We start from the raw sequence: 27,927 nt of genomic DNA, 5'->3' as shown, positions 1-27,927 counted from the left end.
GGCACTGCGATACTAGAAAGAAATTTATTTCTCTTCATTTCTGGGTCAAAACTAATGTCTATGGAGCTGTAATATAAAAAAAAAAACTAGTATTTTCAGCAAAGCTTCTTTCCAACAAGAAAAAGGGACTCACCCTTCTACCACTCCCAACCCAGTCACATTTACACCCTTTTTTCAGTTCCTGCCATCCTTTCTTCTCACGTACATCCTACACCAGAGAGTGTTGTCACATTAATGTCCAAATCACAACCAACTAGACTGTGATTTCCTATAATCTAACCAGGAGAACCTTGGAATCATTGTACAACTACTATATTTTCTCAATTTCAAAGCTATTTCAATTGAAAGATGCAGTTTTATAACAACTTGTTAAGAAAAAAGAAACACTTCCACATTAAATAGATGTTGAGTTTTTGATGCATCTTCACATTTAAATTCGGCAGTAACTGGAAGGGGAGAGATTTGGAACTTTATTTAAAAACCAAAAAAAACTATATAAATCCTTAATTCTCATGTTTTCCCAAACTTCTCCGTCTGCTCAGTGTACTGAAGAAAATGACCGGTTCTCCTTCACTGAGAAGTTCAGGCATTCAAAATGCACCCCCGCCACCTTTATAACCATTCCCATCTCAGAATTTGCATTCAACTTCACATTCAACTTCTCTCTTGTCTCAGTGAGATAATCAACTCCCTCTCTCCCTCAAGATCCTCTACACCCCACATATTCTGGTGATCAGTAGTAGCCCTTCAAGCCAGCATCCTCCTTGCCCTGAACTAAATCCAACCTGGCTAACCTTTAATTTAAAAAGAAACTCTCTCAAGCTGCTTCCTTCTCAGGCTACCATTATATCACGATGCTTCCCGTCCCTCCCTAGCACTCCTGAAAGAGTCCTCTGTGCTGGCCACCTCCACTTCCTCACCACCCACTGGTTCACTCATTAATCCCTTACAAGTTGGCCCTGCCTGGGCTTCTCTCTCACAGGTCGAAGGCAAGCACCCAATTGCCAAGTCCAACAGTCTCTTCTCAGAACTCTCACTGTCCTGGCTCTAGCAGAGGCTGACACCAGTGACCACATGTCTGTGGCATTTATTTACTTATATTCTGCCTGATTCCAAACAGGAGAAAATATGGCTTTTTGCAATGCATGAAATAGAATGGGGGGCATCAAACGGAAGTAGGTGACACCCCAGAAGTGATGGAATCTAAAAGGGAGGCTAATACCAAAGGGAAAACCATCAGACCATCACTCACAACCAGAGGCAATTTGGTTTAAAACCAAGGGAAAATCATTAAGCAATGCCTGGAGATATTTTGGGGTTGTGACAACTAAGGAATGTTACTGAAAGCTGGTAAGTAGAGGCCATGAATGCTGCTAAATATCCTATCGTGTACAGGACAGTCCCCTTCACCCCAATAAAAATTATTCTGCTCCATATGTTAATAGTGCCATGTATGGGAAATTCTGCCATACAGTTCAATGAGTTCTCCTGACTCTTCACTCTGACTTATCTAGGTAAGAAGGACTCAAAGGCCTTCTTTTACTATAATTCTCCGCTTTAGACATTGTTGGGATCCTGACTTACTGTGAATCCTCTTAGCTTTTGCTAGTCTCTTGAGAAGCCATTCCCTAAAGCCCCCCCCCACCTTGCTTAGAGGAGCCCCTATTCTCCTGCCTGGTAAACCCCTTCATGACACTTTTCAAGGGACCCGTGCTCTTCCTTAAGGAAAAGTTTCAATTCACAATTAATTGATTCAGTCATAATGTGGTTACAAATTTAATGTGTCATAGCCTAGACTGGAAGCTCTGTGAAGACAAGGATGCCTACCTTGCACATCTAAGCAGACTCCACAAAAATATGTTGAGTGACTCAAATTGAATGGAATGTATGACCTGCTCACAAAGCAAACTGCTCAAATTATCTGATTCCCCCTGGCTATTGAGACTTCTCTTTAAGAAAAATAAGGCGGAAACCATTTTATCATAATTAGAGAAGGCAATTTTCTGCATTCACAATGAGAGTCCTGCTCTCGTAGAATTTTTCCCAGTGACTAATGGATCTGTGTTTTCCCATTCTTTACTACTTCAAAATAACCTCCAAAAATGACCTGCTGAAAATAGTTAAAATTCCAAATAATTTTCTCTACTGCTTTTCTGATTTATAGGTTACAAATCAACACTTACACAAAAGCGCCTGCCAGAACCTGAGTAAAGGACTCTGTTTTCTCACTCAGTGGCTGACGTCACCAGCAACATGGCAAGGCAACACCAGCAACGACGTCTCCTACTCCTAGAGCTTCTTCCCTCCAAAGGACTCCCAGAATCCTCCATAAATTCCCTCCAGAGATGTAGTAGGAAGAGCCCTCCAGGGGAATCACCTCTCACTGATTCCTAGACACAGCGCCACCCATGCTGAGCAGCCCCACCTGCATAGGTCCCCCCTGAACCACTGAGTGGTTTGGAGAAAGAAAGCTTAACTACCCGTTAGAGAGATGCTGTCTCTGAGTTTGTAGCTTCCTCCACATCCCATAAAATGGGAATCTTGGCATGAGATCAACCACACATGCTCATTTTCCAATGACTAGAATGAGGAGGTATACAGAGGATCAAGTATAGAAAAATGTCACCAGCAAGTTCCAAAGATAACATATTATCTTTATCTTTGGTTGTAGGTGATAGATGGTTCCTATTTCTTTCAGAGACATTGGCCCGATATGACAGTAGTCATTACAGTAGCCATAACAGTGACAGTAGTGGACCTGAACTGAGCACTTAACTGTGTGCAGGCTCTACATTAAGCCCTGCACCCACAAGGAGCCCCCTGAATGGAAGCCATCAGATGCTGCACAATGTTTTATCCAGCACAGCAAAACAATTTCCCCTTTTAAAGATTAAGTAAATGGAAAAAAAAAACTGGAATCTATATGAGTTGTAGGGAGTTTATTGTACTCAAAGAGAAAAACAAAAGAAAATTCCATCTCTGTTGTTGAGCTATCTCACTGGCAATCTAAAGGTTCAGCACTCAAGTGACTGTTGTAAAAAGAATCACTCTTCTCCCCTCTTTCTGATATAACAACCCTGAACATCTGGTTAGCAGGATGCATCTGGCTTACTTCCAAGGGAAAGTTATGGGTGGAAATGACCAACATTGATGTATTTCAGAGTCTGTGAGGGAAGTAGTCCAAACTACTCAACGTGGAAAATAATCATGATGATAACGGTGGTAATGGTAAAGAATGGGAGGGGACTTGGATAGTATCTTGGTGAAGAAGGCCACTGCAGGGCAAGTGTGACTGCTAAGTGAGAGCTGCTTCCCTGTCAGAAGGTCCATCCCCTAGAAGTGCGAGCAGAGCATCTGGACACTCACCTGGGAACAGCCTGGGGCACTGCAGACAAACGGCCTCTCCTGCTCCAAATTCATCTTGGATTCCTCATAAAGCTGAAGGGTTGGGAGAGAGGGAGGGAGGAAAACAGAAAGTCATGAATATCTCCTTCTGCCTGGGAAATATGAGAAAGGCAATCACTTGTAGCCTCCTTTCTATGCCAGTTCCCAAAACAGATGAGAAAAACATGCCCATGAACACAGGGGTTCCTTAGGCTCCTACACAAGTTCTGACTGTGCTTTCCTGAGTGAACATTTATTGTACTTTGCAGGGAAATGGGACTGTTGTAGCAAGAATACTGACTGTGGAAAACCACCAGCTGGGTGGTTGCAAGAAGACTCCAAGACCAAGTTCACGCTGGTCCTATGAGATCAGCTACTTAGTACAGCAAGAGGAAGGCCCGGGCCCACTTTGCTCGTGTGCAGATCACCCCTGACCTGAGTGACAGGTAAGACGATTCACCCACCATCCTTCCACTGAGCTTCAGAGACAGCCTGGGGCACACAGCCACCTACAGCCAACTTTGAAATGACTCTGGTGGTAAATCATGGCTTTCCATTCCCTTTCATCACAGACAAAACCAAAATGTTTCCAAGTTATGGAGGGGCAAATAGAAATGAGAAAGTGCAAAACATATTACCATGGACATTTTGTAAATTTGTTTTAACAGGCTGACCTGACATTACTATTAGATAAATTATCTGGAATAAGGTAGCTCTGCAGAGGAAAACCTGATGTTAGGGTCGCAGACATATGTTAAATTACAGAGGGGTCTTTCCTTATGTTTGCATTGGCTCCTAATGTTCATTGGGCAAACACTGAGTATAATCAAAATTGCAATTTTTTTCCAAACTGATATGAGTACAGTATATATGGTTATGAGATAAGCAACCTTATACAGTAAAATTTTAAAAAATTAAATATCATAAGGAGTACTATGCAAATTTAAGTAATACAATTTAGCTCATTTTTAAAATCATACTTTTAGCCAGTTCTAGAATTTAGTTTATGTAAGTTACATGTGTTGCTGGTGGGACATGACTCTACCAGGAAACTAAAAACTACTGCTTACAGTAGTTTCTGATCACAGGAAGCAATTTGTTTCCATAAAATACTGCTTATAGATGAATCCAAAGTATTTTCAAGTCACCGCCATCCCTAAAAGAAGGGGCTCTACTCCAATTTATGGAATTAGTCCATGGAACCTTGACTGTCTTGCAGAAAAGCAATTTTATTTTATAGATCATCACACCCTCCCCCCCACACACTAATGAATTCCACCTATATTGTTTGTGAAATACATACTTTCACTTTTCTAAGACATTAAAAAGACAAACTTTAAATAGGACGATAGTGTCAAGTATTAAACACAAAACAAATAAAAATTGTAAAGTCTCTTCACAACATTATTCCATCTCATCACACAATTTTCACCAACAGCCTTTGCATTATCCAATTGGGATGACTTTTGACTGGTCACTTATCTACACAGTAACTTAGCATAATTTGATAGCTCTGTGGTATCAGGAATATTGCTAAAAGTCTTCCATTCTATTATACTTAGAAGGAGAGAAAAACAGATTATCTTTAGACATTTTCCATTTGTGTTATCTTCAGAAAGTCATGGGTAATTAAAATAACTTCTCCAATCTCATTAGTTTGATTTTGTCATCACTTATCATAGAACATCCTTCTATTCCTCTGTGATTGCTGACAAATTTCTTCTAAGTCTCAACATAAAAGGTGACTTTAAAGCTGAGAAAACGCTTTTGATCCAAGACAGAATGAACAACAGAGCAATTAGGTTTCTGTTAATTAAAGATGCCCTATTTTCCTAGTAAACTTTTTAAATGCTTTCTCGGGGATTGCTGCCTCTTCAGCCATAATCTGCCTGACCATTTTCAGGCAGGTTACCTGTTTCAGGCCTCAATTTCCCCTCCTTTGTACAGGGGTAGGAATGTCAGGTGTCATCTCCTTCATTCCTGTGTTTCACTGATCAGTTGGGAGGCCCTGTAAGTTATCTCTAGGGTATGGAGAAAGAAGTGTGCATTTAATGTGTGTTTAGAGGTAGGAGGAAGTTTTGTTAGCAGTTGCTAAAATAATGGAAGAATGCCAATGTCATAAATCATATTACTAACCAGTATTAAGATGACATGATAGTAAAATGGGATCATACTACATGAATACACCTATAGCCTACATCCAACATTAATAGTTGGTGATAATGATCAGACTGATGTCCAACTCATCGAAGTGGCCAGAATTGCAAATGCTACTGGTAACAGTTACAAGAGCCATTAATAACCAAAGTGAGGAAGGAGTTCTGCCATCTAAGTTTGAGGGAAGATTACTTTTCTTACCAAGATCACAACTCTACTACAAAAACAAGTCTTGATAAATATTGATTTTCTCCATATTGAGGTGCATAATGTTATAATTTAGTAATTCTGCTTGATAGCAACATTAACTACCACATCTGCATTACTGGTTACAAACTACATATGAATTACAGCGAATACCATAGAGTTAATTTGTGATGCTGGTACTAGGAGATAAGACAGGGTTCAGCCACACAGATTTGTCTGTCTTATTGACAGTTCATAACACAGATGTTATATGTGGAGGAATATGGTCAATCAGAGAAATACAGAACCTGTCCTCAAATAGTTCAGAGCTCAGTCATCAATATTTTCAGCTGATATTCAGCTGCTGTCATTTTTATTTTCTCTTTTAAACATAAATGAATCCATATCGAATTATTATAAGCTATGGATGCGATGGAACAAAGGTTTTGTAACATAATATTGGAGTAAGTGTCCCATGCTAAAATGTCAGTTGCCAAACTAAAATAAATTTTAAGTGATTTATAAGGACTGGGATGAGTGGGTGTGTATATATAAGTGTGTGAACCTCAACTGCTTTTTTTGATGCTTTGCAGTTCCCACATTTAGCCCCTGCATACAGCACGCCCTTGTTCATTCCTTTCTGTGTAGGTGTTTCTGATCTTTTTTACTAAATGGCACCATCCACCACACAGGTTTCGTTACTTTTATCAACTAGTATGATCTGGTCTGATGGATCCGTCAAGAGTCATGGCCTGTTTTTATGGTCTATGATTATGGCTCTTTTCTAGCACATATTGTAATAATTATTCTCTCAAACAGACTCCTACTAAAGACCTGTGTATATTCTTTTATCATCCTTCAAGGGGGCAAATTACTCAGGCATGATTTTAGCCAGGTTGTTCTGGATTTGGTTCTCAGCAGTCAGACCTTCTCCTCACATTTCCATTCAGTTGTTTTACTACTTGGAATACTTTAATGAATCAAAGTTTGCTCAGCAATTGCCATCCCCGGGCTCTATTGCTTAGAAATGACATAGCAGGCATTTTGTAAATGTTTGTGGGATTGATGATGAATCCTGAATCATCCTAAGAAACCCAAAGAGACTGCATTTTCTCCACTCCTAAAGCTGTGGTTCTCAAAACATTTTGGCTCAGAACTAAGTTTTCAATGAGACAAGGTTGTACAGGCTATCTTTCTACCTGTTCCCAATCATGGCCAGAAAAGAAATCTCACCAGATTTAATAAGAAAAAGTCAAAGTTGCTTTTAGTGGAAAAAAAAAAAAAACAAGGGAAAGCTAGTTGTCATTAAATTTCTCATGTAAATATAATAATTCATCACAAAGTCAGCCTCTTAAATATTGCTATTGATATTAAAACTACCGAAGTGCAGTCTATTAACCACACATGGCTGCTTATGACCTTAATAGTGCACCCTTTGAGAAGCACTAATTGACTCTTAACTTTGATTAGATACAGTCATAATTGTAGTAGACTCTGTCATGATTTAAGAGTTTCTAAATAGTGCTATTTTTGTGGCTTCTTTCAAAGTTCACTTAGAATGAATGCCTCATGAATCTAGTTTGTCTTCAAATTTTTTTGAAAACAACACAAAACCCTAATAACAAACCCTAATAAAATGAGTAGAGGTTTTTCGTAGTTGACAAGGAGATGACAGGCTTGATTTACAATTCAAACCCTCAACTGCCAGTGGATGCCTCTGGCCGCCCAATGAGCAAGAATCTCTTCATTGTTCAGTATTTGACCCCACAAATTCCTCCTGGTCTAAAATGGGAACTCATCTGCAATGGCTACAGCAAGCCATTCAAAAGCTTCGCCAGGCATTTAGGGATATACTTGGAAATACCATTTCATGAGGGGCAAACATCACAAAACAATATTAGTAAAAATGTGGCTAGTCTATACAAAATATTGTAAATATGTATTTTAAACTTCAGGGTAACAACTGAGTTCAGAGGAGAAAATATCCCTTTCATCTGGTTTGTGGTAACAGCCAGGAATGATGCTTCCCGATATAAATCACAGGGAACCATAACTAATCCTTAATTAACATCAAACTCCAATATTAGTGGAATGGCACAAATTTCCCCCCAATAACAGCAGATAGGTTCATATAATGAAATGGAATTTTAAAAGCTTGTTTTAATCTGAATATCTGGCTACACTCTTAACAATACTGAAAGTTATGGGAAGTTCAAACTGCAAACTGAAATTGTAAATACAAATGAAACCCAGAGGAATATTGACAGTCCATCAATAGTGGTATGGGAAAGCTAAATATGAATGCATCATAGATCTGAAGGGGGCTTGACTTTTAATTCCATCTTAACACCATCTGCCAGCATTTACTGCCTTGTTTTGGCAGGATTCACACGAAACAAACCTGGCTACTTCACTCAGCTCACTATTCAGCTGAAAGAGTTGCAGAAGAAGAAAGTAGTTCTTCCTCAAGTGCCAAGGACAGCTGACAAGCAGGAGCATCATGAGTTAGCCAAACTTTATGATAGTGCAGATCAGTCTCCTGTGTCGCTGGTAACAAAGGGGGTAGGACACTGACAATCTGTACTTTGTGTTTCTAAAAGAAAGCAAATATTTCTCTCAACATATTGGCCAAAAAGGCAAAGAACTACACACAATAAAAAGCCAACAAAACTCCGTCAGCATCACACTGTAAATCATTTTATTCTAAGACGCCTGATTCTACTTTAAAGTCAAGGATGCAGGATGGTTCTCCTGTAGTTGACTTGCTGTTGGAAAGGAATTATATATTCAGTTTGCTTCAAAGGTGTTCTTTCTTTTAGAAAGCTATTATACTTTTTATATATATATATATATATATATATATATATATATAGGTGGAAGCTAACTTCAAAACAAGAAAAGTAAAACCTGTTTATTTCAAATAAATCTTTATCTTTCAAACAAGAATACTGAATAGAAAAATAAACATCCCTGAATTTCAATCCAAGAAAGCCAATTGTTTTTTGAGTGTCTTTGTTGGTATATTTGTCACCTTGTTTTTCTGCATCTTTTAAAGTCCCAAGAATCTCTCTTTGCAGGTCTCTTTTTGTATGTACCTTTGTTTTGTTATATATGTCTCTGTCTGTCTGTATGTATGTTTCTTGATCACACACACATTCATTTTATCACTTTCGTTCTTTCTAGCTTGACTGGTAAAAGATCTAGTAGGCTTGTTTCCTGTTTCATGTTATTCTTGAAGTGGGCTGCAGCTAGAATCTGAATTTCATTGGGCTATTATTATTTGCAGCTGTGTGACCTCTTTAACCCTGCCTTAAAAGTGACATTTCAGCCCTCCAGCTTGAAACGCCTTGAATGCTGCAAAGTTTCCAAACCAGAGATTTGCACAGGGAACAAGCCCAAGAGTTGGGGCTGTACCTTCTAAGTGAAAATTTCACCAGAACTTGGCAAGAACAGGGTGTGTTATTGAGTAGTTTACAGCCAGAATCTTCCCCAGAAGTCCTGAACTTTACATGTCATGACACCACCATTCAATATTTATTTCATTCAAACCAGAAAATTATTGGCCTTAAAATAAGTTTACCATCTACCGGCACCCCAAAAGTCCAGAATTCTGCAAGCCTCTTTAGGATTGGTTCACACATAGCATTATGCTATGGTACTGTCTGAAATTCTCATCCAACTTGGCCCACTGTTCCCAGGAGGAAACATTTCCAACAGCTCTTGTCTCTGGCAATTCACAGGCACAGACTCCCCTAACAGGTTCTCACAGGAGCGCCCTCTCATGCACTGTTGCAGAGGTTTGTGGTCTTATTTATGTGGCATTTCCACTGTGTATGAAAAAACATTCCAGTGGGATTGGGTTTTCATATGTTAGATTCCTCTTTTTATATTTTAATTTTTCCATATGTTTCTTGGGCTATGAGACCTCTTTTCAAAGTTACTGACTAATTTCTATTTATGTTTTGCATGCTCCTGTCTTACAGTTTTCCTATTTAAAGGTTCAATAGTTCAGAACTTAACTGAAGCGCCAGAGTTGGGCATCAGCAGCACCATGCTGAGTAGGTCAAGGCTGTGTTTTTGCCTAGAATCGGGCATGTACACTTTGGTTCTGATGCCTCTTCTTGCTCCCATCAAGCAGGATATATTTTTGGCAGAGCAAGAAAAATTTATTTGACATGCATGTGGTTAACAAAACACTCCAGTAAAGATTCTCAGATTTTAAAGGAAATATTGAATGTAACCAAATCAGCTTGGCTTGCTCCTAATGGGACTGAACAAAATCTCAGAAGACATGCTGAAAAGCAGAAAATTCTTCCTTTTCACCTGCTCCAGATATCACAAAATGAAAAGGGGGGGGAGTAAAATTGGAACAAGAGATGATCAGGGGTTCTGTTGACACTGTTGTCTTTACCTTCCAGAAAGTGTTACATTTCAATTTTAAATAATTTCCCTGTGAAATCCTAAAAGGAAAACCTATGATAGCAAAGATTAAATGTAAAACTGGGTATGTTCTTCATACTGGTCAAGAACAACTTGTCTTTAGAAAATTGAGGGAAAAAACTCTAAAATACAGCTCTTCCTTCCTTTTTTTTCCTGTCCCTATTCTTCAAAATCTGCCTCTTTGGACTTAAAATGCATTCCCAGGGCCCTCCCTGGTGGCGCAGCAGGTTAGGACACAGCACTGCAAGCTAGCCACAGCTGCCTCAGTGCCAGTTGGATCCCCAGCCCCAGAGGTGATCCGCATGGCGTGGCAGACCTCTCCTGGCCTGCCCTTTGCTCCCCTCAGCAGTGTACTTCATCACTCTGCCTGTTCTGCTCCCCACTCTGTCTCTGGTGAAGCCTCTCACTGCCCCTGAACCTCTGGCTTGTACCCCAGGTCTGTATGAATAAATAAATAAATCTTTTTTAAAAATGCATTCCCAAATAGAACTTCTCTACCCCTCTGGATAACTTTTAAGACATTCCGGGTGCATTTAGTCTTTGAGCTGTTTTTATACAAAATGAACATTTTTGAATATTCTTAGATTTCAGTCAGTTTTCTAGTCTGGATTTTCTTTTCAGACATTCAAATGGTCTTTATTAAATTTTCTTGATCCCAATGGCTCATACAAATATCTTCACATCTCCAGCAACAATATCCAGTTTATCCATCTAAGATATAGGCTGAAGTACTACTTAATCAAAACACCCAAGATGTTTTTTCTCTTGTGCATGAATCTGAGCTATAAAACATGAACCCGCATATATTAAACATAGTGGTGATCACGGCAGACCTCTCTGTTTTCTTCAGGGCCTGATAAGATGCTATTTCATTTCCTATGAAATCTTGATTACTGTTACTGATTTACTATTTAAAGACATTTGAAAATAACTTAATAACTAGGAGCTTTTCTCCTTGACTCCAGCAGAGTCAGACATTCTTAACTCTGTCTGAAGTAGTCAGCAGCAGTAGTCAGAGGCTGTTACATCCCACAGTGTCTGCTCAAGACCCGAAGATTTGCTCCAGATTCCTAACACACTATGCTTCCAGCATCAACATGTGAACATCTGATAGCAGCAGTAAGTTAGTTTAAGTCCACATTAAGACAAAAATCTGTCATATAAAGATTCTGCCATCATCCTATCATTCTAGCATGGTTCCATTTCTAAATACTAGCATAATTTTTACCTGCCTTCCTAGAAAAGGCATAGATAACTCACATGGCCTAGTAAGGATACAAGTGTATGAGAATAGAAAGAATAAGACCATACAAAGAAAGCCAGGACCCAGCAGAGGAAAAGAAGGGGCTAAATGCAAACTTACCAATTTATACTTTTCAAATAACTCTGAAAAGACTGGCAAAATTAAGCTTAAAATGAGGCCAGATTCAGTGCCAACAAAAACTTTATGAATATTCAGAAAAGTTTGCAAAATTATCTTCCCTTCTCAGTGAAGAAGGGCTAGGGTTTGTTGCCAAAATTTTAACTAAGCATATCCTTTTAGGTTCGGCCCAAAGAAACGACAGATAATTGAACTAGCATTAGGTGGATGGCTGTTTTGTATGTGGCAGGTGGGTTTCTTTTACGTGAATATCCTAGTTTGGCTCCTTAGAGTCCCCACTCTCCAGTTAACTTACCACACTGCTTTGAGCAGTGTTGGCTCAACAGTAGCAAAATAAAGCACTGGCCCAAGGTGGAAATATGCTTCTTGCTCAAATGCTTTTTCACTCCTGATAATCACTTCAGGGTTTTTTTTTTTTTAATATATTTTTGTCCCATCAAAAACATACATCAAAGAATCTGAGCTTTTTCTTTTTTTAAATTTTAGTAGAGAACATCACAAGCTTTTCCAAATTCTGTTTTAACATTACTATTTTTTTTATTACAAAAGTTTATTTTTACATCATTTTGTACATTTTTTTTTCCATCTCGATTGTAATCCCCGCAGGCTTCCCATCACCAAATCACCCATGTGCCATCACCATAATCCCGTGCATTTCTCTCCCCCCTTAACATTACTGTTTTAATGATGCCAGCTATCAGTTCATCAAATAATTACAGAAGCGTTGGCCCCCAACCAACTTGTCAACAAGAAAACTTACAGGGAAAACACACAAACACATATATTTTACTCGTCTCTGTTGACCTGTGAGAAGTTGGGGTTTTCTGTGTAAATGTGTGTGTGTGTTTTTGTGAGCGTAGTATTTTTATGCATTTATACTAATATTCATGTCTATATAATAGATATTATGTTAAATACACACAGAGAGAAACCAAATCACAGAGATTATTTGAACACCACCAGTTGGCAGAAGCCTAGAAATTGATGCCTACTTGCCAATGTAACCCAGAGGAGACTGAGCTCATGGATACAGAACAAGAAAATTCAGGTCTGCTTCTCAACACAAGTTCACCACACTTAAGAATCATTAAATTTTAAAAGTGCAGAAATAAGCTGTAGTTCGCTGTAGTTTAGCTAAAGAGCACTCAATCATTTCCATGGGCTAGAAAAGTTTTTAATGTCCTTCTCAACTTCCTGTGAAACAAAAGAGTCACTCACTGAAGCCTACGAATCTGCTAAAACACCCTGGAAAAAGGACATGGAAAGAAAAGGCCTTTTCCTTGAACCACCACCCACAAGAGGTTACACTGTACCAGACTCCAATTCATCCAAAGGTCCAGCCATTCACAAACAAACAGAGGGCCAGCTCCTTTGGCCCCAGGGCTCGGCCCCCAGACAACAGCACCGTTTTTCAGTCACTACTCCAAAATGGCATGGAAAAGGAAAGAGGACCTTTTTAAATGTCCCTCCTCTCCCAAACCAGGACCCCTTACTAAGCAAGAAGGTAGAGCAGGTTCTGGAAGCAGCCCTGAACCTAGACTCTTCTAATGGGGAAAGAACAGGGGGAAAGGTGTGGGCAGCACCACCAGGCTCTGAAGGAGGTCACCCAGCCGCTTCCACTGAAGAACCTGAGGAGTGGGGAAGGAACCAGATGAGCACCCAAACCCAGAATTGCAACTGCCAGAGGCAATTTAAGGGCTCTTTACAGGACATTGTTCCCAGGCTGCTTGGGGAAAGTGGCCTGCGGACAGTGATTGATTACCTGTCAAGGAGCACTGGCTCAAAAGGGATTCTGTGTCTACGTGTGGCAGGGGTAGAATCAGAAACTGAGGACACTAGTCTCATTCATTCATTCTTTCCTCACACAGCACCTGGGCACCTACCAGACATCAGTCCCCAGGCTAGGACCAGTAAGGAGGGGAAGCCCATATATAAGTCTGGGATAGAAGATAGAATTTTAAAGGCCAACAACCAGTTTTCTTGAAGTACTATGAAAGCACAGAGGCCACAAGAAAGCCAGGCTATCTCATTATCAAATACCATATAATTTCCTCTCACAGTTAAATCTTATAATAAAATATGAATTCAAGGTACACCCACACACCAACCTTGAGGCAACCATTTAAATGTACTAAAAGTAAAGTTTTTTGTTTATTTTAATTTAGGATTAAATTTGCTTTTACTGGCCCTCCCTGGTGGTGCAGTGGGTTAAAGCACAACACTGAGAAGCCAAAGCCACTTCCGCATGAGTTCAATTCCCGCCTGCCCCGGAGGAGACCACATGGCGTGGCAGACCTCTCCTGACCTGCCCGCTGCTCCCCTCAGCAGTGTACTTCGTCAATCTGCCTGTTCTGCTCCCCACTCTGTCTCTGGTGAAGTCTCTCGCCGCCCCTGCACCTCTGGCCTGTACCCCAGTCTGTATGCATAAATAAATAAATCTTTAAAAAAAAAAATTGCTTTTACTCCTGAGAAGTAAGACTGCATTCTTTATGGTAAATCTAACATTGTGGCCAGTGGGCAAGATTTTGTTAGAAAATCAATAATTAGATCTCAGCTCCCTTGCTCACTAGTGGTGTGACCTTGGACAAGGAAACACTATTTTTCTCACTATAAAAAAGAAAACATAGACAATATTAGCTTTCTCTGCCTCACAGCATATTAGGAGGATCAGATGGATGATCTCTGGAAAAATACTTCATAAATTGTAAAGTACTATAAAATATTGGTTACTGTTTTTATTAGACAGTAATCTTGTACTTGCACATGAGGCTGCTGGACCATGCAAAAAGTTATATCCACACTTGATAGCAGGTGTGGAGAGATGAAAGACACAAAAAGATGTTACAATCCAGACATTCCATGATTATCTAATAATCTTAGCAATTATGAAGCAAAACCTTTTGACTAGTGGACTAACAGTCTGGGGACTTCATTTCCCAAGTAGAATTCTTTTCTTTGTCTTTTCAATGAGACATGATAGCTACCAATACTTTTGGAACCCAGTATGAGTTCAACTCATAGCTCTTTGACATATCAGTGAAGCTATAAGTTTAGGCAAGGTGTCACTGAACACTGGGATAAATTTGGCTACAGCAGGCAGAACAAGCCAAGAGTATCAAGCACCTTACCATGAGCTGGGGAAGCCAGCAGAACCCCAAATATGAATTTGCTTAACCTTCCTGGAGCACTGTTGCAGACCACAAAGATGCAGACAAAGCCTTTACTAGGCAAGTTCATCCTCTTATCTGGGCTGTCTTTATAGTCCAGACTACACCACACCAAAGTATAAGAAGGGCTGAAGTTTAGAAGTGTCCCAGGATATGCTGAGCTACACGATGCCTTCTTATCACTAGATGTTTTCATGCTCACCTGGAGTCATTAGAAATGAGAATAATACAGAGTATGATACATGCTTTTTGTTTACATCCTTTCTCCACTAGGGCTATCAAGAAATTGAATCTTCCTTTTAGTACTAAATTTTCTTTAGCAAAATGCTTTATCATTTTAATGCTTATCCATCCTTATTTTTTACTTTTCTTCTTCTCTTTTTCAATCCCAAAATACCTCATGTGGTATTGAACTTTTAAAAAGTACTCTGAGTCAGGAATGAAGAGTAAGTTAGCTGTTTAAAAAAGGAAGTAATGGGACAATGAAAAAGCATTCATTTCAGCCACTTGGGAAAGTGCAGCAATGACATCTCAATAGTAGTAAAATTTCTTAACCAAGGCCCTGAGGAGTGCAAGAAAAATTACCTGAAACTTCTTGTCCTTGAAAATAGGTCACCTCCCAATGTGGAAAGGCCCTTATGTATAGAAATTCTAAGCAATTTTGAGGCGTTTTTTTTTTTTTTCTTAATACTTGGGAGAAGTCAAAATTTATTTTAAGAAAAAATATCTCTTCCATGTACTACTATATCCTATATATCAGGCATTTTTAATCTCAGGAAAGCATCTTCTGTCAGGGCTGAAAGAAAGCCTTGATTAGATACAGATGATTTATCTTCTCCATGAAGTGCTTCTTTGGGAATACAGCTGGGTAAGGCAGTCGCAATATTAGTTAGGGGCAAAATTCCCAGTTATTTCCAAAACCTGCAGTTTTCCTATCCATCTATCTACATCAAAGGATTTCTAGTATCCTTGAAGTGATGGGATTATTTTAATGGTGACAAGTTAATATTTGTAAGATGCTTCAAGAACGTTGAACACAAGTCAAAAGCACAAGTATTGTCGTTATTTCTTCATCTGTCTTTCACTGTTTCCAAAGAAACAGAAACAACCCTTACACAAACACACACACAAATCCTCCGGACCCAGTCTACCAACGTCTCCTTTCTTCCCAAACCGCCAATCAACCAGTCACCGGGCAAACAGCTCGAGCACCAAGCAAGGAAAACATGTTATTTTTCTGGGCAAGCCTTAACTTCACTGCCTACAAAACACAGCCCCACGGGGCACATCCCACACATGGTGAGATTAAGGCTCCCATCTCTCACTGGAAACCAATAGTTACCAGTCAACACCCGTGAAATTGAGGGCAGGATTCACCAGCATGCCCTCTGGAGTCCAAGCTCATTCATTCTTGAGTTTTCTTACACAAACCAGTACTCACATTCCAAGCCATCCCTGCCATGCCTGTCCTCCTAATAAAACTCAGAGAAAGTTCTAAAAGGAGTAGAGGAAGAGAAGAGTCCTCTTTCCCCAGTAAGAGGCCGAAGCTTCTTGCAAGTAACCCAGCACCCAACAGATTCTCAGTGACAGAATTTGCTCAGTGTCATTGCTTGACTGTGAGTCAACCTGAATGTCTAAATGTCTCCTGAAACAGAAGATCCAGTGAGCTATGGTAAGAAAATGTAAGAACAAACAACAAAACCAGGCATCAAACTGTCCATTAAAAAAAAAAAATGGGTCTGTCAGTGTGCACACAAGTCACTTAAAAGCATTCATCTGGGACTCCAAAATACAGTGCAGGGAGGCTTCCCTGCCACAGGCCAGCATCATGGTGACAAAGGTGACAGTAAGATACTCCCAAGAACTTATGGCCAAATAAGCCAGGTACTGGCCCTTGGAGACAGTGGACAGTGGCCTCAGTCTTCGCTCATCTGCTGTCCACAGACCCATGTCTCAGGTTCCACTGCTTTGTACAAATCACAGAGCATAAGCCTCATTCACCTAAGCCCAGGGCAGGGTTAGGGCTTAAAGGCAGATAGAAGGGCCATTCTCTTCCCTTATTTCCCATGTCTTCTTCCAGAACACTTGTAAGTCTTCCAGCAAATGTCTCCTGAGGATCTCATTAGGTGTGAACAAGAAAAAGTGGTGGAGACAGATGAAGTGCTTATTCTCACAGAGCAAAAATACACAAAACCCATAAGCACACAAATCAAGTAAGTGACCAAGTCCCCTGAGTGAGGTAAAAATGGTGATGTGGTGGAAAGAAAGGTGGGCAGGGGGATCTTTTTTTTTTTTTTTTTTTTTTTTTTTTTGGTGGTGGGGAAGGGCAGAAACACATCTCTGAGCAGAGGAGTTGGAAAGAAGCCTGAAGAAAGCAAATGAGCAGTTCAAAGAGAGAGGAGAGAGGGTGTTCCAGGGAGAGGGAGTCACAAGAGTAAGAGAGCTTGGTGTGCCTGAGGGACTGAAAGAAGACCCCTAAAACTGAGGGTGACAGGTGAGAGAAAGAGGGGTCTATAGTCACTGAGAAGCAGGGATGTTTCAAATCATCCAAAAGTAGAACTTATTCTAGAGGTGAAGGGGAAGAAGCATAGAATTCCTGGCTGAAGAGAGAGAAAGAAATTTGGGGCAGTTAAGCTCTCTACTCCTCATTCTTGATATGAACATAAGGATCATAATAACTTACTTTTAGTTGAGTTAAAGGTGTCACAATTTAGGACAGGGACTGGAACAGATAGATAAGATGCTTACCTTCTCATAAACCATAAAACACATATTTAGGCTTGGCCTTCCCTGGTGGCACAGCGGGTTAAAGCACTGCACTAAGAAGCTTCAGCCACTTCCTCATGAGTTCGATTCCCGCCTGCCCCGGAGGAGTCCACATGGCGAGGCAGACCTCTTCTGCCCGCCCGCCGCTCCCCTCAGCAGTGTACTTTGTTGATCTGCCTGTTCTGCTTCCCATTCTGTCTCTGGTGAATCCTCACACCCTCCGCATATCTGGCCTGTACCCCAGTTCTATATGAATAAATAAATAAATCTTAAAAAAAAAAATTAGGCTGTCCGCCAAGTAACAAAGTTGTCCTAAAGTGAGACGTAGAGAGAAAACAAGAAAGAATAAGTAACCCTTATGACATAGCTAACACAAGCTAATACCACTTTAGTTGCAGCTTAAGGTCATATGCCTGGTTTCAAACCCCGCCAGGCTGAATGACTCTGGGGAGGTAACTTAACATCTCTGTGCAAATAGTATTACTCACTCAGAGCATTTTTTAAAATATATATATGTGATATAAGTGTGTAATAATTTATTACCTACAGAATATATAAAGGATAATTTCTGGTATATAGTGAATCCATATTAGCTATAACTATACTATTTTTTTTTCTACCAGTATAACTATACTATTTTTTTTCCATAGATTTGCCTTTTAAGCAAGAGAGTAAAGCATTTTCAATTCCATACAACCAAATTTAGGACAATTTCAACTTTTTTGTTTCAATTTGACATTAAATGCCATATTTTGGTTTTAGTGGTTAAAAGAACATTTCACTGGAGTGGAGAAAATGAGTCAAATATAATTTTCATCTCCCAGTAGACTAGATTTGTTTTGGTTGGGTTTGGTTTTTACAGAACTGAGTAATTATTTTAAATGTAAAGACACAGTTTATCCACTGAAAGTTGGTTAAAAACAATTGGGTAATTGACACATCATGTTTTCTCTCATATTATTATTTTTATATACATGAAATAGACACATAGGGCTGTACATAGGAAATCTTGGAAAATATATGGCAAAATATTAGCAGATAAACAATGGTTACAACTAGGTGATGAGAGTATGCATTTTTTGTGTGTCTATATTTGCTTTTTCTATTATGAACATTATGTTCAAAATAAATAAAAAACTCAATATGAGATAAAAAATTTCTCTAAGCATGTGATAGTGGCAAGGACACTCAAGAGTCTGTGAGACTGCCTTATCTTTGCAACTCTATTCTATCTTAAGTGAATTTCTAAACCTCTTTGAATTTTAGTATCCTTATTTTTTTTTAAGATTTATTTATTTGTGCATACAGAACTGGGGTACAGGCCAGAGGCTCAGGGGCGGCGAGAGGCTTCACCAGAGACAGAGTGGGGAGCTGAACAGGCAGATCGACGAAGTACACTGCTGAGGGGGGCAGCGGGCAGGTCAGGAGAGGTCTGCCACACCATGTGGTCACCTCCAGGGCAGGCGGGAATTGAACTCATGCAGAAGCGGCTTTAGATTCTCAATGCTGTGCTTTAACCCGCTGCACCACCAGGGAGGGCCAATATCCTTATTTTTTAAATGGATAGTCCTTTCTCATATAAGGTTGTGGTAAAGACTGAATGAGTTATAGAAATAGTACTCAATAGATCACAGTTTTGCAGTTATGTGAAGTCTTTAAGTATCTGTGTCCAAATCTTGGTTCTTTTACTAGTTACCTGTATGGCCTTGGAAAATCATCTAACCTCTCTGAGCCTCAATTTCCTTATCTTATAATAGTGGCACTTATTTCATAAGTGTATGAGTATATGAGGATTAAAAGAACTAGCATATGTAAACAATTTAGAACAGTGCCTGGCACATGGTAAGTGCTATGTTACTGCCAGCTCTTATTACTATTATGAAATCTGAATCTAAAACTTCTGAAAAGCATATGGTTACATAATCATGTAAATATGGTTTATTTTATGGTGACAAAAATAACAAGCAAGAAATAGCATGGTATTTTAGTATTATTCATTGGCACTCATTGTTATTCATGTATGAACTTGTTGTATTTATGTGGTAAAAAAAAAATCAAACCCTAATTTTTATTTGTTTCCCAATAATTTAACACAAGCTCAATTTCAAGACTACCCAGTAAACTCTTAATTGCCTGAATGAATTTCTCCAACAAGCACTTTCTGTGCCATTATTTTGTCTTTATGTTGTTGCTTCAGTATAGGATCCTCTAAGTCTGCAAGTATATTTGTTAGAATATGTACCCCGCTAGGTACTGGGGACACTCAAATTAAAACAGATATAGTCCTAAAGAAATAGGATAGTGATAACTGGAGCAGAGATAACATGGTGATAAATTGGATTAACACATACCTGAGTTTGAGCTCAACACTATATTTAGTAGTTGTGTCTCCTTGAGCACACTATCTAGTTTCTCTGAACTTCAGTTCCCTCACCTTCAATACACAAAAGAGTAAATAATAACTACTGCTACTACATCATAGGTTTGTGTGAAAATTGAATAGAAAGCTCCTTGTAATTCACTTTGCATATGGTTAAGTGCTCAACAAATTTTAGCTATTGCTATAAATAAGGTCTTCAAGGAAAGCACAAGTTGGTAACTACACATCTATGTAAAAAGTGAGATGAGGTTTCAAAGAAAACTATGAAAACACAGAAAAGTGACTCAATTAACCTATAGGATCTGTTCCTCACTCTGATAGGTGCCTGCCCACCCACTACCCATGATTCTGGCCTGAGCTGATCTCAAGACAAAGAAGACCTCCTGTTCCACTTCCCTAGTCCCAGACCCAATGAAAGCTTGCTCACCTCCCCACTAAATGAGGTCTATACAGTAACCCTGAGAAGTGAGCAGTATGGGAAACTGACAAACAGCTAGGCTACTGATGTGATTGCAGGTGACTTCTGCACTTCATGTCACCTTCTACAGGTAACTTCTCATTTATCTATAAGAGGAGAATGAAAACTTGCAAACATCACTAAAAATAAGTACCCACTTTAATTAATCCTCAATGGGGTCTTGTTCCCAGGATTATATCTGAAATAGCCATTGTAGAGGTGGGCTCAAAGATACATAGCACATGGTAGATATAACCTCTCCAAAACAAACCTGGGAAGTAATATTGATGCATCTATTCCTCTCAGGGTATGTGAAAGGATGAAAATGAGGTGGAATAAAAGGTGGTGTTGGTGTCTAAATCCCTGACTCTAGATCCCAAGGGTGGTGTATATCTATATATGCCACATCTGGTTCTCATGATCTTCCCTCATGGAAAGGACAGATTTGCTTGTGGTCTTTCTCTGTCCTCTAGATTCATGTTCTGACCCCCTCTCCACACTAGGAGGCTGCCTTACAATACTGTCCCTTGACTATAATGAAAGGGAAGAGAAATTAGGTGTCCACACTCCCTTCACGTTTCTCAGCTGGGGGTTGGGTGGCAGTGACTGTATGTCTCTATGTATGTATGGCAAGCAGCTTCTCTCCCATAGCTGAGCCTTTATAGTATGTTCCACCCCTGGCCACTTCCCTTCCAGGTGCAGGGGTGGCCTCGGCTTTGGCCAGACTCTAGTTAGCCTGTTCACAGAAATAAAGACTCTGAAGTAGTCTCTATCATTACCTTTTCTTTCATTATGTAATCCTTGGAGGGTTCCCTCTGTCCTGTGGAGACCCTGCTTAATATAGTGGTCTGCATTTGAAGAACATTTAATCATGCTCATATGCCTGGAACTACCATGACTATGGATTTTCCAAGATTATAGCCCAGACTTGCAAAACCTTGACCAACAAGTTGCGAGGAATTCAGAATTCTCTGAAGAAATGAATGAGCCAAATAGATGTCCTCTGATCACCATATTAGGGCAACTTTTAAAATCTGGATACTCCTGACAAAGAAAAGCTAGACTATTCAGGGTATATTTGGGGCAGAAGGACTTGTTTGAAAGTATTTCCTAATTAAGTGATGTTGATCTTATGATGGGAAAAATCTAAAACCAAACCAGAAGGAAGGCAGGAAAGGCATGTGAGAGTTATTGCTGTTCATTTAGTTTTCATCACAACCCTACTGAAGCGGTATTTTATTATCCCTAGCGTGAAGATGAGAAAGTTTGAAGTAAACAACTTCCCCCCCAAGGGGAAGTTGAATAGAAAGCTCCTTGTAATTCACTAGACTCCTTGTAATTTCTAGACTTTCCCATCTAGAAAGTAGGAACCAGAAAACACACATCTGTCAACCCCAATTCCTATGGTACTTCTACCACCATAACCACTTTTTTCTTTCAAGACTGATTGAAACTTCTCCCAAACAATCCATGAGAATTCCTTAATAGCCAACGATAGGTATTATCTTGGAAATACTATCATTCTCAGTTTTTACAACATACCAACCTAAAAACTGCCACTTTTTTTTAATCTAGTCATATACTCAAGTTAAAAGTGATCAGGTAATAACTAGATAGAATTTACTAGAAAGACCACAAAAGAAACCTAAGCATCTATTTTAACGTGCTTTTTATAAATGAAGGGGCTATTATACCCCTAAAGTCTGTTTTTATTTCATTTCTTCAACTTGCCTGAGTCTGGCTGCTAAGTTGTCCTTATTTTGACTGCTTCTGATCTAGCAAGGTACTGTGGGTCCTGTGAAATCATTGCCTTTGCAGCTGTGCTTGCTACATCGCAAAGAGGCAAAAGCAACACAGTCTCTCTGCTTCCTTTTTAAAATCTGACAGTCACACTTTCTCCACTTCAAAGCCACACGGTATGACCTCAGCCAGCTGACAAAAATGGACACTCTTGCAAAAGATTATTCATTCGTGGTTTTTTCCATAAGGGGGGAAAGAGCCATTCGTTTACCTTTGTAGATTTAACAGTTTACAAAGTCATTTTCCATACATTAATTTAATTTATTTCTTAGACTGATTTATGAGATGGAAGTATTTTCTTCTCATTTTGCAGATGAGGAATCTGAGATTTAGTGACTAATCTGACTGAGTTCACTCCACCTATAAAAAACCAAGCTAGCATTTGAATCTGGGTCCTTGGCTCCTAAATACTAGGGCATTCTTAGAACAAAGCAGAGTAACTGATTTATCAAGGTTTGGGGGGTGTTTTGGCACAGAAAAAAATGAACCTCAGTGCTCGTAAGTACTAAAAGTATAGGAGTATCAAAATCCGTAAGTATTGCTACAGAAGGCTCTAGGCTCTAAGAGGTGTTTTCATAGATGGGGAACAGGCTGTCCTCTTACCTTCAAGGCTGGAAAAACTGCATTAACTCCTTTCCAGCACCTGCTGTCTTGGGTCAAGCAGCAAACTCTCTGTGCTATACCCCACGCCCAAGCTCTTAACAGACTTCCTACATAGAAGCTCAAGACAGCCTCTACAGAATAATTTGGTGACAAATCTGGGTCCCTTCTGAAACTGCATGAATCTTGACATCACTCCACACAGCATCCTGTTCTTAGGACCTCCTGACATTCTCTAAAAAGAGCTGGACTCAGAAGTCCTCCTCTCCCATGATAAAACTTGGAGAGAACAAAGTATGCCTTCTCAAAGGATTCTACTCTTATACCCAAGTTACCCAGATATAAGATTCCAGTCCCATCATATACCAATTGAATCTGTTTCCAGAATAATATATACCCACCTCAGAGCACTTTTGTAGTTCATGAAACTATATATGTAAAATATATGGTAAAATATACAGTCATAGTAAGCACTCTAATAGTTATTCTTATCATAGAATCTTTATTCCAGAGCTACACAGCAGTGTCTTCAGAGGCACTCATTTTCAAAAAGAATACTTTTTTCATAATAACTTCAAACAAGTGTATGTGATATGAAAGACTACATGTCAACAAGTTAGATAATCTAAGTAAAGTGAAAATGTCCCCTAGAAAATCACAAACTACCAAAAACAATGCAAGGAAAATAATAGAAAATATGAAAAAATTTTAAAGAAAATAGAATATCTGAATAAAAAGGCCAAATTACAAATTTAAAAAAGAAAGACCTTCCCACAAAGAAAAGCTGAGGCCCAATTCACTTCACTGATAAATTCTACCAAATGTTTAAAGAAAAAATAACACTAAATCTTTTTTAACTCTTCCCCAAAATAAGGAGCAAACATTTTCCAACTTTCAATGAGGTCACTATTAACCTGATTTCCAAACCAGACAAGGACATCACAAGGAAAATTATTTTAAATCTATGTACCAATATTGCTGACAAATATAGTTACAAAATTCCTCAACAAAATACTAGCAAACCAAATTCAGCAACATATTAAAAAGGATTATATCACATAATCAAGTGGAATGTATCCCAAGAATGCAAGGCTGGTCTTGGGAACTCAATCCACATATTATGCCAATTTAATAGAATAATTAGAAAAACACACATAACATCTCCATAAAAACAGAAAGGACATTTGACAAAATCTAACATCCTTTCATGATAAAACTCTAAAAACACTAGGAATAGAAGGGAACTTCCTACATCTGATAAAGGAAATCTACAAGGCACCCACTGCTAATATCAAATAAAATAGAGAAAATTTGAATGTGCTACTTCTAAGATCAGGAACAAGAGAATACCAGCTCTTAAAACTTCTACTTCACTAAAGGTTTCTGCCAGAGCAAGAAAGCAAAGTAAATTAATAAAAGACAAACAAAACACCTGTATTGTAGATGATAAAATCTTGTACCAAAAAAAAAAAACTTAAGGAATCCACCAATTTTTAAAATCTATTAGAACTACCAAAAATGCTCAGCATGCTATAGGATACAAGTAACTATACCAAAAAAAGAAAAGAAAAAACTATATATATATAAAGATTTATTTATTTATGCATACAGAACTGGGGTACAGGCCAGAGGAGCAAGTGATAAGAGGCTTTGCCAGAGATAGAGTGGGGAGCAAAACAGGCAGATCAACAAAACACACTGCTGAGGGGAGCAGCAGGCGGGTCAGAAGAGGTCTGCCACACCATGTGGTCACCTCCTGGGGCGGGGATCAAACTCTTGCTGAAGTGGCTTTAGCTTCTTAGTGCAGTGTTTTAACCCGCTGTGCCACCAGGGAAGGCCAAAACTGTATTTTTTTTTTTACCAGAGCAATGAACCACCAGAAATGAAAACAAGAAAATAACTTCACTTGTAATTGCATTAAAATAATATGTTCAGCAATAGATTTAGCAAAATAAGCCCATAATTTGTATATTTTAAACAATAAAATATTATTTTAAAAAATTAAATAATACCTAAATATAGAAAAGCATTCCAAGTTAATGAACGTCAAGGACCAATATTGCTAGGTAGCAGTATTTCTCAGGTTGATCCACAGATTCAGTACATTCCTAATCATAATCCCAGATGCCTTTTTGTAGACATTTTCCTTAAAATTAAGCTGATCTTAAAATTCAGATGGAAATGCAAAGTACCCAGAATAGTCGAAACAATCTTGAAAAAGAGAAACAAAGTTTGAGAATTCAAAGATCTTAATTTCAAAATTTAGTACAAAGCAATAATTGAGACAGTACATCCTAGCCTAAGTACAGACGTTTAGATCAATAGAATACATTCAGTTTCTGGAAATAAACTCTTATATTCCCTTATGTGATGCTAAGATTATTCAGTGGGGAAAAAATGGTGCTAGGTCAACTGGATATCCGCTTGCAGAAAAATGTAATGAGACACCTACCTCACAATATATACAAAAGTTCAATTAAAATGGATCATAAAGCTCAACATGTGCCTTAAAATCATAAAACTCTTTGGTGGCGGCCCTCCCTGGTGGCTCAGCGGGTTAAAGCACAGCACTAAGAAGCTTAAGCCACTTCTGCATGAGTTCGATCCCCGCCTGCCCCGGAGGTGACCACATGGCGGCAGACCCCTCCTGACCAGCCCGCTGCTCCCCTCAGCGGTGTACTTTGTCGATCTGCCTGTTCTGCTCCCCACTTTGTCTCTGGTGAATCCTCTCACCCTCCGTATCTCTGGCCTGTACCCCAGTTCTGTATGAATAAATAAAAATCTTTAAAATTTAAAAAAAAAAAGTCTTTGGTGGCACAGGGCTTAAAGCTCAGAGCTATCAAGCTACCATCAGCCACTGCGGCATGTGTTCAATCCCCTGGCAGGGAGCTGACAGAGAACTCTCTGGGCACACCCACTGCTCCCATCAGCAGTGTATTTTAGATCTCTCTGTTCTGTACCCCACTCTGTCTCTGGTGAATCCTCTCACACCCACTCCCATACCTCTGACCTACAACTAAGTTCTTATATGCATAAATAAAAATAAATCTTTAAAAATAAAATTAGTGATGATACATAATTCTGTGAACTTACATTTTTAAAAAGCACTGAATTATATACTTTAAATGCACTAAATTGAAGAATTCAAATATGGTATGTGAATTATATCTCAATAAATCTATGTTTTATATACGTTAAAGTCTGCAAGTTGTTCACTATATTTACCCCAGCTTTTTCACTTGAAAAATGGCAATGGATTTGCAAGTTAAACTCCCCTAAGCTTATGTCATCTGAAACAAAATCAGTACACATTCTGACTTTTTAACTTATTTAAATGAAAAATCCACACATTCAATCATCGTGAGCCACTTTACAAATCATCTGTTGAGAAAGTGTTACAGTAATATGAATCTAGATCTGTCACAGAAAATCCCAGAGATTTGGCCTCATATAAGTCATTCATCAGTCCACACGAAATAAACATATTCCACTACTCAAAATCTACACATGTGACTGTAGCAGATGAGTTAATGGAAAATTGTGACTACCCAAAGGTATTTATGAAGGAAAATAAATGTATTTTCAAAAATAAACTCAGAGTATGAACGTTTAACAAACACAAATAAAGAGATACAGATGGCTAACAGGCACTTGGAAAAATTCTAATCATCATTTGCCATCAGAAAAATGCAAATCAAAACAACAGTGAGATACCCATCTTGTACCTGTGAGAATGACCATATCAAAAAAAAAAAAATCAAAACAACATGTGCTGATGAGATGTGGATAAAGAGGAACCCTATGATGAGGATGCAGAATAGGCCAGCCCTTACGGAAAAAGAATTTGAAGGTTTCTCAAAATATTGAAATAGATCTATCATATGATCCAGCAATTCCATTCCTAGGTATTTACCCAAATAATTCAAAAACACTAATTTGAAGAGATACATGCATCCTATGATCACTAAAGCACTGTTTACAAGAGCCAACAACCTAAGTGCCCTACAACTGATTAGTCAATTAGGAAGATGTAGAGTATATATATATAATAGAATATTATATATATATAATATTCTATTCTAAATACATATAGAGAGAGAATAGAATATTATTCAGAACTTAAAAATAAAGATGATCTCTTGCCATTTGTGACAACACAGATGGAACTGGAAGGGACTATGCTAAGAAATATGTTAGAAGACTAGACAAATACTGGATGATTTCACTCATATATATAGAAAACTAAAGAAAAGACAAAACTAAACCAAAACAAATCCTAGAATTCCGATTATAAAACTGAAGCTAGCAGAGAGTCAGAGGGGTAGAAAATGGAGGCCAGAGAGGGCCCAGTGCACTGTGATGAGGATTATGGTGCTTTGGTGGTAGGTATGGGAACATTTTGGTGGTGGGTGTGAAGAAATGTGAAGCTGTACTTCTAATCATATATGTAACATTGTAAACCAAAGTTAACTCAATAAAAAGTGAAACAATTCAAAAAAATTCTTCCTCAAAGCAATTCTGTGAAGTGGGCAGGACAAATTATTTTACAGAGACATCAACAGTCTTCATAGAGCTCATGAATATGGTGTGATAGTTGTAATTAGTAGATGATGAGGTAGTGAGAGCAACAGTGTTAGAAGACAACATTGACATGACAGGAACAGCTGGAGGACTGCTGAATTTATGTTCCTGAGCCATATTTTCCTCATTTATAAAATGACAATAATGACATATTATATCAGATTGTAGCGAGGACTGAGGAAGATAACACATGAGGAGGTATCTCTTCAATGCCAGAAATATACAAAATACTTCATAACTATTAATGACAACAGGAATGGCAAAAGCAGGGTCCCTGGGCTGGTCAAGGCCAAGTCAACACAAACCCAAGGTGGACTTTCCACTTTCCACCACACAACCCACCTCTCCACTAACCATAGCTTGCCATGATTTCATTAGAAGAAGATGTTCAACCCATCCATAAATGTGAATCTACCTATTTGATGCATCAGCTTGAAGAAAAAAAGAGGGTTGGGGACAGGAGAATAGAAAAGGGGATTAAATGCAACCCGTAATCTTTCTTTCTTTTTTTTTTTTTTTAAGATTTATTTATTTATACATACAGAACTGGGGTACAGGCCAGAGGAGCAGGGGTGGTGAGAGGCTTCACCAGAGACAGAGTGCGGAGCAGAACAGGCAGATCAATGAA

General features: G+C 38.8%; 1 protein-coding gene across 1 annotated transcript in view; it reads right to left on the bottom strand.

Moving 5' to 3' along the window:
- CREB5 (cAMP responsive element binding protein 5) overlaps positions 1-27,927 on the bottom strand; it is a 385,106-nt gene that overhangs the window by 310,726 nt on the left and 46,453 nt on the right. Inside the window, exon 2 of the mRNA XM_004676810.2 lies at positions 3,367-3,438. Coding sequence (XP_004676867.1) covers positions 3,367-3,438 — 72 coding nt within the window. The remainder of the gene's footprint in view (positions 1-3,366; positions 3,439-27,927) is intronic.

This window comes from Condylura cristata, unplaced genomic scaffold, assembly GCF_000260355.1.
Source record: "Condylura cristata isolate star-nosed mole 26May11 unplaced genomic scaffold, ConCri1.0 scaffold00005, whole genome shotgun sequence".
Classification (NCBI taxonomy): Eukaryota; Metazoa; Chordata; class Mammalia; order Eulipotyphla; family Talpidae; genus Condylura; species Condylura cristata.
This window is presented reverse-complemented; position numbering and strand designations above follow the sequence as displayed.